The sequence below is a fragment of the Vigna umbellata genome, chromosome 1 (assembly GCF_029865625.1).
Source record: "Vigna umbellata cultivar VRB3 chromosome 1, Vumbellata_1.0, whole genome shotgun sequence".
Lineage (NCBI taxonomy): Eukaryota > Viridiplantae > Streptophyta > Magnoliopsida > Fabales > Fabaceae > Vigna > Vigna umbellata.
Genome location: NC_142165.1, coordinates 35134762 through 35146481, shown reverse-complemented (window position 1 = coordinate 35146481; position 11720 = coordinate 35134762). Strand labels below are relative to the sequence as shown.

The 11720-nt window shown below is 42.4% G+C and overlaps 3 protein-coding genes across 3 annotated transcripts; all 3 read right to left on the bottom strand.

Annotated features, from left to right (window-relative positions):
- On the bottom strand, positions 1-6762 carry LOC148205235 (uncharacterized). The gene is made up of 7 exons (XM_088103981.1): positions 6568-6762; positions 5922-6213; positions 5530-5659; positions 5313-5370; positions 4982-5213; positions 4414-4810; positions 1-466 (listed from the first exon to the last, which is right to left on the bottom strand). Exons 1-7 carry the CDS (start codon positions 6760-6762, stop codon positions 1-3), a joined length of 1770 nt encoding a protein of 589 aa, XP_087960107.1.
- A 1935-nt stretch (positions 6763-8697) lies between these two features.
- On the bottom strand, positions 8698-10541 carry LOC148205234 (uncharacterized). Its single transcript, XM_088103973.1, has 2 exons — positions 8993-10541; positions 8698-8903 (listed from the first exon to the last, which is right to left on the bottom strand). The coding sequence occupies exons 1-2, from the start codon at positions 10539-10541 to the stop codon at positions 8698-8700; spliced, it is 1755 nt and encodes a 584-aa protein (XP_087960099.1).
- Positions 10542-10613: 72 nt separating this feature from the next.
- Positions 10614-11492, bottom strand: LOC148205233 (uncharacterized). Its single transcript, XM_088103968.1, has one exon. It carries the CDS (start codon positions 11490-11492, stop codon positions 10614-10616), a length of 879 nt encoding a protein of 292 aa, XP_087960094.1.
- Positions 11493-11720: the final 228 nt, after the last annotated feature.

Below are 11720 nucleotides of genomic sequence, written 5' to 3'. Positions count from 1 at the left end.
CTAGTGGCTGGGATATGGTCGTGAGCTCTCTCCTGTTCTATGATGGTGAGGTGTTAGAGATCCTGGGAGTCTCAAAGTTGTATTTGGTTGTGGTCCTCTGGAGCCCGATAGGTGGAAGGCAACCACAGATGAATTCTTCACAGCTTTCAGAAACTTCTCCTTTGGGTTCGGTTTTCTTTTCCTCTTTGCTCTCTTCGATTTTTTAGTTTCGCCTCCTGGGCACCAAAGCTCACAATCCGATGAAGGCAAAGGCCATTCCCCCTTTTTTCTCTCACCCGAGGTCTTCCCTTTGAATGAACGTGATTCCCCCATTTTGAAAACTACCAAGCTCTTTTTCTGCTGCACTACTTCTGGGAGCTCTGGCCTGACCTGAGATCTTCCTTTGTCTTTTTTCTTTTTTCGTGTCTCCATTTTGCAGATGGCAGATACTCTTTCAAAAATCTTTCCCTTCCATGTATGGCTGCTGCTGCTTAAGAAATTTCGGCAAGAAAAACAAATACCTTTTTCAAGCTACCACCGTGTAAACATATTTTAAGCATTCTCTATGCTTGATCAGTGTAACGGATGGCTTCAGGAGGAGGGAACCTAGTTGACTTCTTTTTCTTGTGTCAGCAGTGCAAATATTTATAAAAAGAGTAACCTTTTCTTGAAAAAAATAAAATAAAATAAACTAAAATAAAAAATAAAAACAACTTTAAAAAGGGAAACCGCAAAATAAAAATAAAAATATAAAATATAAAAATGAGTAAACCTAAAAAGAGAAAATAAAATGAAATAACGTAAAGCAAAAGTGGAATAACATAAAATAAAGATGAAACAAAGAAATAAGAAGTAATAAGATAAAATAAAACAAAAAAATAAAAATAAAAATAAAAATAAAAATAAAACCAAATAAAATGAAGTAAAAATAAAAATAAAATAAAATATAAACAGGAAGGGAAATAAATGAAAACGAAACAAAGCAAAAATCAGGAATAAAAATAATAAAAAAAGGAAAACGGAATAAAATCATTTTTTAGACCTCGTATTATCTTGACCCGTTTATTTTATTTTATTATCTCTTGTTAACTCTAGATATTTTTTTAACTATCCGGACGAAATTGGGTATTAACAGCTGCCCCTCTTTACTTAGATTTTACTGGATAATATGACAAACAAAGTTTTTATATTATTAGAGTAAAAGATAAGTAAAGAAAGAAACACTAATTTCGTCCGGATTTCAAAATGAATGAGGAACAACAGAGAAGTTTAAACAAAAAAGAACAGGGCAAAGAGAATTGAGGTGTGCAAACCTCATGGAGAGTGTCATAAATCTATGGGTGAATAAGTGAGGTGTAACAACCTCGTGGAGGGTGTAACAACCCTATGGATGAATGAATGAGGTGTAACAACCTCGTGGAGGGTGTAACAACCCTATGGATGAGTGAATGAGGTGTAACAACCTCGTGGAGGGTGTATCAACCCTATGGATGAATGAATGAGGTGTAACAACCTCGTGGAGGGTGTAACAACCCTATGAACAAGTGAATGAATGAGGTGTAACAACCTCGTGGAGGGTGTAACAACCCTATGGATGAGTGGATGAGGTGTAACAACCTCGTGGAGGGTGTAACAACCCTATGGATGAATGAATGAGGTGTAACAACCTCGTGGAAGGTGTAACAACCCTATGGATGAATGAATGAGGTGTAACAACCTCGTGGAGGGTGTAACAACCCTATGCACAAGTGAATGAATGAGGTGTAACAACCTCGTGGAGGGTGTAACAACCCTATGGACAAGTGAATGAGGTGTAACAACCTCGTGGAGGGTGTAACAACCCTATGGATGAGTGGATGAGGTGTAACAACCTCGTGGAGGGTGTAACAACCCTATGGATGAATGAATGAGGTGTAACAACCTCGTGGAAGGTGTAACAACCCTATGGATGAATGAATGAGGTGTAACAACCTCGTGGAGGGTGTAACAACCCTATGGATGAATGAATGAGGTGTAACAACCTCGTGGAGGGTGTAACAACCCTATGGATGAATGAATGAGGTGTAACAACCTCGTGGAGGGTGTAACAACCCTATGGATGAATGAATGAGGTGTAATAACCTCTTGGAGGGTGTAACAACCCTATGGATAAGGAATGAATGAGGTGTAATAACCTCTTGGAGGGTGTAATAACCCTATGGATAAGGAATGAGGTGTAACAACCTCGTGGAGGGTGTAACAACCCTATGGATAAATGAATGAGGTGTAATAACCTCATGGAGGGTGTAACAACCCTATGGATAAATGAATGAGGTGTAATAACCTCGTGGAGGGTGTAACGACCCTATGGATGAATGAATGAGAGTGATCATAGGTTCGACAATTGTCCTACAGAGGAGCGCCGTCGTAGAAGGAAAACTTGTATTCAAATTTTTGAAACATTGGTAGATACTGAGCCGAACATTGAAGAGACTTAGAAGCAAAGGTTGTGTTAAACTTTTCACAACTTCTCTTTCCCCTTAAGGATTATTCACACATTTTTCCTTGCTTCTCATGAAATGTATGATGTAATGTCACGAGGGTGCATGAATGCATAAACACATGAGACCTTTATTTCGTTCTCTTCTCTTGCTCTCCTCCTTCTTTTCTTTCTTTCCGTTTTTTCATTATTTGTTATTATTTTTTTTTTGAAAATTCCGTGTTTGGAACCCGTTGTCAATATTGTCATCAAATTCGATGTACATTCAAAATGCATTTACTAAAAATAATGTCGGGAATTGGTGAGTCCTTTGATGAAAAGGAAAAGAGTGTAACTATTAGTTCAGATTCCCTTTATCGCTTTTTGCAATCCAAACTAGCTTGAACCCGAGAAAGTGTGAGAAATGGTTATGAAAAGTGTATGGCTGAGTGATGGTTTGTGAATGATGGTTTGGGGGAAACATTAACTTTCGTGCTCTCCCCATCCGCGGGGGTGTCGTTAATATTTCAACGATCAAGGCTTACAAGCCTGCCCCAACTTTGTTGTGCACAATAAGTGTGATTTGGAGAGGTGGACAGGTCTGGGTAGGAAGGAATGCCCCAGTTTGACGGTTCTCTCTTGACGGGGAGACTTCACATTATATTTTTCATTTTTCCTTTATGATGCTTTTCTTTTCTTCTAGCGATCGTGTCATTCGCCACATCGTTTCGTTCAAGAGTTAAGTTCATGAGAAAGATCAGGACAAACATTCTTCAGTCGGCGTGGACTTTAATTGGCTTGTACCGTGGTTAAAGGTCAAAGGGTTTTGAAAGAAACGGATAATGAAGGCCCAAATAAGTGTTTGACGGTCGAATTGTCTTAACAAGAATCATCTGCAAGGTGTCGAGTCAACTGTCTCTAGGAGTTTGGAACTTCGGACGTCCTTTTATTTTTCATTCATTTTTTTTTTGTTTTTGTCGTTGTTTTTTGTTGTTTTTTTTTCTTTGGTTTTTTTTTTCTTCATTCGTCTCGTTGCCTCTACTGTGACCCTTTTTGAAACTTTTCTTTTTTCATTTATCTTTTTCCACAAATCTTCTCCTTGACTTGGATGCCCTTGACGTTCCTTTGGATTGACATCGATATGCTAATGATTCTTGTTGAGGGTGATGAAGAAAAACAGTTATAACTTACGGCTCAAAGGGGGTGCAACTGGATAAATTTCTTTTATCACTTGAGTGAAGAAAAATGGCCACACGTCATTCTGAAGCTTGCTCGCCCTACTTCCCCCAACCTTAAACCTGAAGTGAAACTCTGCAGCGATTGACAAATCAACTTAATTTTCTTTTTCTTTTTTTCTTTTTTCTTTCTTTTTTTTTTTATTTTTCTCCCCGATCGACGAATCATTGGGTATGCGTATCCTGATGAAAACTGCCCCAGTATTATATTCATGACAATCCTCTATTTTAAAGGGGAACGAGAAAGCTAGGGGTTCAAGTAGTATGAATGCAGATGCTTCAGTAGGAAAAGAACACTAGTTACTATGAATCAGGAAAAGACTCAACACTAGCATTTTTCAAAACTTTGTTTGCTTTTGCTTTTCGAAAGTACTATGCCCTCGGCAGACTTTATTGACAACGAATTCAACATGTGTCTTTTTTTTTTATTATTATTTTTTTTTTTTACGACATCCCTCAGGAACGAGTTTGTGCTCGATGGATATACCTGTGATGCTTTAATTATTATCACTTTCTTTTTTCCTTACTTTACTTTAAAACCCAGTGCGACATGAATCGTGTCGAAAGAAAAATCGTAAAAGTTGAATAATGGATAAAACCGTATGGTATTTATTGAATGAAGTAACACAGAATACAACATAATTCAAAAACAGTGTTAATATCCCTTAGTGGCATCCCCTATCGCGGAATCATCATGCGTAAAACTTTTTTACCGCATCAGAATTAACCGGTAAAGGTAACTCCTCTCCATCCATCCTTGTGAGGATTAGTGCCCCTCCAGAGAATGCCCTTTTTACTACAAATGGTCCTTCATAATTTGGGGTCCACTTGCCTCTGTGATCCTTTTGTATAGGCAAAATCTTCTTTAACACCAGTTCGCCTTCGTGGAACTCCCTTGGGCGCACCTTTTTGTCGAAAGCCTTTTTCATTCTTCTTTGGTACAATTGTCCGTGGCACACCGCTGTTAGTCTCTTTTCTTCGATGAGATTGAGCTGGTCAAACCGAGTTTGAACCCACTCAGCTTCCTCCAATTGGGTTTCCATTAAAACTCGTAGAGATGGGATTTCCACCTCAAATGGAAGTACCGCTTCCATGCCATACACAAGCGAGAAAGGTGTTGCCCCAATTGACGTTCGTACTGATGTACGATATCCATGCAAAGCAAAAGGAAGCATTTCGTGCCAATCTTTATAGGTGACTACCATCTTTTGCACAATTTTCTTGATATTTTTATTAGCAGCCTCTACTGCCCCATTCATCTTTGGACGGTAAGGGGAAGAATTGAGATGATGAATTTTGAACTCCTCACATAACTCCGCCATCATCTGGTTGTTTAGGTTGGTGGCATTATCAGTGATAATCTGGTTAGGTAACCCGTATCTGCAGATCAAATCCTTTTTTATGAATTTGGTCACCACTTTTCTAGTCACGTTGGCATAAGAAGCAGCCTCAACCCACTTGGTAAAGTAATCGATCGTGACTAGTATGAAACGGTGTCCATTTGACGCTTTTGGCTCTATAGCTCCGATAACATCTATTCCCTACATTGAAAATGGCCACGGTGCAGACAACACGTTCAAGGTCGTGGGCGGCACATTGATATTGTCTGCATACATTTGACATTTCTCGCACTTCCTCACGTGTGTACAACAATCATTTTCCATGGTCAACCAGAAGTAACCAGCTCTCAAGATCTTCCTGGCCATTGAATGCCCATTCATATGTGTGCCAAAGGTACCTTCGTGCACTTCTTTCAGTATCATCTCGGCTTCCTTTGCATCCATGCATCTGAGGAGAACCATGTCATGATTTCTCTTGTATAAAATATCCCCATTTAAAATAAAGCTGCCAGCCAACCTCCTTAACGACCTTTTATCGTTTTCAGATGCCTTCTCAGGATATTCTCGGGTCTTAAGATAGTGCTTGATATCAAAATACCAAGGTTTACCATCTACCTCCTCGTCGATGAAATGGCAATATGCTGGCTCTGCATGGCACTTCATTTCAATCATTGGTAATTCTGCATCTTGGTCAACTTCAAACATCGAAGACAAAGTAGCCAAAGCGTCTGCTAATTGATTATCTTCTCGCGGTATGTGGTTAAATGTGATGGCGTCGAAATACTCCATTAATCCCCTGATGTAAGCTTGGTAAGGAATTAATTTCTCCCTTTAACTGGTGGATGACTAAGGCTGAATCTCCATATACATCCAGAATTTTCACTTTGGACTCTATTGCCGCCCAAATACCCATAGCGCAGGCCTCATATTCTGCAATGTTATTTGTGCAATTAAAGCATAATCTTGCCGTCATAGGTATGTACTGATGCTCTAGAGAGATGAGAACTGCCCCTATGCCATGCCCCATCACATTCGAGGCTCCGTCGAATAATAACACCCACGTTTCTTCGTCTCGGTTTTTTCTGCCTTCTTCTAATAGAGCCATGATATCTTCATCGGGAAATTCGGGTTGCATTGGCTGATAATCGCCGATGGGCTGATGAGCCAGGTATTTTGCTAACGCACTACCCTTGACGGATTTCTGAGTAACATACACGATGTCATATTCTGACAATAGCATCTGCCACCGAGCTATCCTTCCAGTAAGAGCAGGCTTTTCAAAAATGAACTTGATAGGGTCCACCTTGGATATCAACCAGGTTGAGTGACTCAACATGTATTGCCTTAAGCGATGAGTAGCCCACGCCAATGCACAACAAGTTCGTTCTAACGACGAATATCTTTGTTCGCAGTCTGTGAATTTCTTGCTCAAGTAGTATATGGCGTGCTCTTTCTTCCCAGCTTCATCGTGTTGACCCAACACACAACCCATCGACTTATCCAACACAGTCAAATACAAAATAAGTGGTCTTCCTGGCTCAGGTGGACGTAATACGGGAGGGTCTTGCAGGTATCGTTTGATTTTTTCAAAAGCGGCTTGACAGTCCTCGTTCCAAACCACAGCTTGATCCTTTCGTAACAACTTGAACATTGGTTCACACGTAGCGGTTAATTGGGAGATGAATCTAGCAATGTAGTTCAGTCTACCCAAAAAACCTCGAACCTCCTTTTCTGTTCTAGGCGCAGGCATTTCTATTATCGCTCGCGCCTTATCAGGATCCACTTTCTATCCCCTTTTGGCTAACCACAAAACCCAACAATTTCCCAGATTTCACTCCAAACGTGCATTTGGCGGGGTTTAACCTGAGTTTATACTTTCTCAATCTCTCAAATAATTTTTTCAAGTTGAGAACGTGCTCTTCTTCCGATTCAGACTTTGCAATCATGTCATCCACGTAAACTTCGATTTCCTTGTGCATCATGTCATGAAAAAGTGCCACCATCACCCTTTGATATGTTGCCCCGGCATTCTTGAGCCCAAAGGACATCACCTTATAACAAAAAGTTCCCCACAGCGTGATAAAGGTTGTCTTTTCCATATCTTCTGGCGCCATTTTGATCTGATTATATCCTGAGAAACCATCCATGAATGAAAATAGCGAAAACTTGGCTGTATTATCGACTAAAGTGTCGATGTGCGGTAGTGGGAAATTGTCTTTTGGACTTGCACGATTCAAATCACGGTAGTCAACGCACATTCGAACTTTACCATCTTTCTTGGGTACTGGTACGATATTCGCCACCCATTGCGGGTATTTCGCCACAGCCAAAAATCCTGCATCAAATTGTTTCTGCACCTCTTCCTTGATTTTCAAAGACATCTCAGGCTTCATTCTCCTTAGTTTCTGTTTGACCGGGAGGCATTCCGGCTTAAGAGGGAGTTTATGTTGCACGATATCGGTATCCAAACCGGGCATATCATTGTACGACCAAGCAAACACGTCCTTAAATTCCTTCAATAGGACACGCAACCTTTCTCTTACTTCCTCTTTCATGGTTGTGCCGATCTTGACTTCTTTTATCTCGTCTTTCTCACCCAAGTTGACTATTTCGACATCTTCCTGATAGGGTTTTATTTCTTTAGACTCTTGTTCCACTAACCTCATTAGTTCTGGAGAGGGTTCCGAACCATCTTCATAATCATCTTCCGTATCATCGACAGGGTGCTCCAGATTAGGGATATCGACATTGTTATTTTCAAAATATTCATTGTCATATCTGCATTATTTAAGTTTTTGAAAAAAGAATAAATAAACAAAAAAAACGATGGAGGAGGCTAAATGAGGATAAACACGATTCAAATATCACACTGAAAGCAAAATAAAAGCGTCAACCCGTAAGTCATGAATCCTAAAGCTCCGGGTAAAGCGATAGGATCAATTAATATATTACATTTCGTTCGAATTAAACATCACAGGTAAATCCACAGTCTTCCAATTGCTGAGTCGCGCATCTGGTGAGCAAGCCCACACGAAGTTCGAGCTTTCGGATCCAGCTTCCTCTTCCAAGACCGCTATAAGGCTAGTGTTCACCCATCCAGCGCTGCGAAAACTCTCCTTGATATCACAAATGTGAATCTTCCTCGTCCTTGGTTCCCGTCGTTCTATCCGAGCCAGACTACGCTCCCCCCTTTCCTCGATCAGCCTCTTCTTATCCCCCTTGCTGGGCTTGTACCCTAGGCCATACCTGCTTTTGTTCTCGACCACCTCCAATGGGAATGTCCGCCCCTGTCCGTGCTTGCCTAAACCGCTCCCGTACTTATAGCCTTCTTTCAGCATGACCTTGGCCGCCATGATAGAGGCACATGACAGATATGGGTTTACTGGAAATGGTTCCACATAGGTGTTTCCCACGATCTCCAATGATTGGAAAGCTGTCTCGAGAGCTTCCTCGGCTGCCTCTATATAACGGGCAGAGGATGGCCCACTCACAAGGAGATCCTCCTCTCCAGAAACTATCACTAGCTTATCTCCCATGACATATTTCAGTTTCTGGTGCAGTGTGGAAGGTACAACTCCCGCAGAATGGATCCATGGGCGACCCAATAAACAATTATAGGCTGGGAGGATATCCATGACCTGGAAGGTTATTTGAAACACACATGGGCCAATCTGGACCGGCAACTCTATTTCGCCCATGACTTCCCTCTTGCTCCGTCAAACGCCCTCACAATCATTGAGCTTGGCCTCATATGCATTCCGTCACAGGGTAGCTTCTCCAATGTTGACTTTGGCATGACGTTCAAAGAGGAGCCATTGTCCACCAAGACACGCGCTATGACGTGATCCAGGCATTTCACAGAGACATGAAGAGCCTTGTTATGCCCTCTGCCTTCAGTAGGTATCTCCTCATCGGTAAAGGTGAGGTAATTATTAGCAACGATATTGCCAACAATGCCCGCAAACTTGTTCAGAGAATACCTTGCTCCACATGGGCCTCACTAAGTATCTTCATTAACAACTTCCTGTGAGATGCAGAATGCATGAGCAGTTCTAGCAGGGAGATCCGGGCAGGCATGCGGTTTAGTTGTTCCACCACCTTGTACTCGCTCTGTTGTATGAACTTTAAAAACTCGCAAGCCTCTTCTTCGGATATCTCTCTCTTCTCTCCTTCGTCAGGGGTCTCTTTTTCTTGTACACCCTTCCCTTTCAAGAACTCCTTAGCTTTTGCGGCCATTGTTGCTTCCTTATTGTTGGCTCCCTCTCTTGTCAGCTCTGGTGGTGTAAAGATTCGACCACTTCTCGTCATTCCCCCGATGCCTGATATGTTTTCAATGGCTGGGTCAGCACCCTTTCCTTCTCCTAACGCAAATGCCCCATATCTCCAAGGGACAACTTTCTCATTTTTGTAAGGAAAGGGGGATGGGACACAGATAACCACAGACGGTTTTTCTTCAGTCATCGGTGCAGGAGTGGTTCTAGTGAAATGTATCACCAGCGGTTCCGGTAGAGTTACATCAGATTCCCCACCAGTTTGTGCAAACACTTCTTCCTCTTTATCCTCGCGGCATACTTGCATCAAACTTCTGTCAAGCAGGTCTTGCAGAATATCTTCTAATTCAACACATTCTTCAATAGAGTGCTCAGCATCTGGATGAAGTGCACATGATGTACCCATATCATAATCACCTTTCACTAGGCCCACTTTTAACAACGCCTCGAAAATAAACCTCCTAGAACTCCGGATTTCACTCACATCCCTTATCAACTCCTGTTTTTCGGCCTCGATGGCGTTTGTCGAGGTACTCCCATGCCCGGACAATGGGTTATCCTCGATGCTAGGCTTATCTTCTTGAAACTTTAGCCAACCAGAGTCGATTAGAGCCTGTATCTTATACTTGAAAGCCACACACCGCTCGGTTGAGTGACCAATGCCTCCTCCATGGTAACTACACTTGGCATCTGCATCATAACCCCTTGGGTATGGAGGTTGTACAGGCTTCATTGGGCAAATGGCAACCAAACCCTTTTTTACAAGTTGAGGCAACAACTCCGTGTAAGTCATAGGGATGGGGGTGAAATTAACAAATTGATTCCTTCTCGGGTTGGTGTTTTGACCCGCATTGATATTTGGACCCGCGTTTGCCCCGGCCCTCCACGCTTCAGTTGGGACTCGCGGTGGTTGATAATACCCTTGTTGTTGTTGTGGCCTAGTTTGATGATCGAACGAGGCGTTAGCTGCATAGGGGGGTTGGCCTAAGTATGGTCGATAACTATGAGTGGGAGCCTGACCTCTCCACGCAGGCATTATCGAGGCTGCATGCACCTCCCCTTCCTTCTTCTTTCCCGGATTGAAACCGGGTTTTTTGTAGTTTGTAGCTGCGGGCGGGCCATACACAATTTTCCCGTTTTTCAGCCCAATTTCTATCCTTTCGCCAATTATGATGACATCCGCGAAATTGACGGACACGTTCCCCACCATATGTTCATAAAACGGCGGCTGAAGAGTATTTACAAACATTGCCACCATCTCTCTATCAAACAAAGGTGGCTCAACTTGCGCAACCAATTCTCTCCACCGTTGGGCATATTCCTTGAAAGTTTAATTGTCTCTCTTCCCCATATTTTGCAACTGCAGACGGTCCGGTGCAACATGCGTGTTGTATACGTATTGTTTCACAAAAGCGTCAGCTAGATCCGCCCAACAACGAATTCTAGAGGGCTCTAAATGGGTATACCAGTTTAACGCCACCCCAGCCAAACTGTCTTGGAAAACGTGGATGAGTAGCGGGACATCATAGGCGTACGCAGCCATCTTTCTACAATACATGGTCAGATGGCTTTTAGGGCATGTACTACCCTTGTACTTCTCAAACTCCGGCGCCTTGAACTTATGCGGTATTTTCACACCAGGGGCCAAGCTTAGTCTTGCAACATCTCCAAAGCCGTAGCTTTCCACCCCTTCAATGGCCCTCAATCTTTCCTCAAGAATCTCCAGCCTACCTTTAGCTCCTTCAAGGTCACTGATTCTCCCATGCACTGCGGTTTGCGATGCGGCCCTAGCTGAAGATTCATGATTAGCGACCACGTACGGCATTGCAGTTACTCGTGTTCCTTCAACTGTGTTTGTTTCGTTCACCCGTGCACTCACCATGGGAGCTGACACGGAGACGGGTCCCTGAGTGCTGATTGGCGGTACATTGACAGTTGTGGGAAAGGAGAAAGATGCATGCTCTGTTTCTAAGTACTCTCCTACGGGAGGAGTGTAACCTGGGGGTAACCCATATGGCGGGAAAGGTATCGATTGGCTGGCGGTGTTCAACAACGGGGGATAAAAATGGGCATTTCCTCCGATCTGTGCGGACGAAGACTCTACAGTAGTCTTCAAGGATTCAAGGGCAGCCAAGATCTGGCCAACCTGGTCTTTCAACTGGCTAACTTCGGCTTTGATGGATTCTTGCGACTCCTCCCAGCTTTCCATGATCCTTGAATTGGCTCGAGTCCTGTAGGGATGTCGCGGAAAATTGGCCGTTGTTTTCCTCACTTGTACTGTTTTATTATTTGATTAACTTTAAATTAGATGAGAACGAAATAAAGAAAACATGATGCATGTTGGTAACAGGTGGAAATCACAAGATCACGATGACATTACTGATGGAAATCAATACAAGTTGATACCAGACAAACCTTCCATATCTTTCATTAAAAT

Coding starts and splice junctions, on each gene's coding strand:
- LOC148205234 (XM_088103973.1), bottom strand. CDS start 10,541: ATGGTGGCAATGTTTGTAAATACTCTTCAGCCGCCGTTTTATGAACAT. Junction 8,904..8,992: donor TGAGGCCCATGTGGAGCAAG/GTATTCTCTGAA, acceptor TACCTACTGAAG/GCAGAGGGCATAACAAGGCT.
- LOC148205235 (XM_088103981.1), bottom strand. CDS start 6,762: ATGCCTGCGCCTAGAACAGAAAAGGAGGTTCGAGGTTTTTTGGGTAGA. Junction 5,660..5,921: donor ATATGAGGCCTGCGCTATGG/GTATTTGGGCGG, acceptor AGTGCCATGCAG/AGCCAGCATATTGCCATTTC. Junction 5,214..5,312: donor AAAATGATTGTTGTACACAC/GTGAGGAAGTGC, acceptor TTTTCAATGTAG/GGAATAGATGTTATCGGAGC.
- LOC148205233 (XM_088103968.1), bottom strand. CDS start 11,492: ATGGAAAGCTGGGAGGAGTCGCAAGAATCCATCAAAGCCGAAGTTAGC.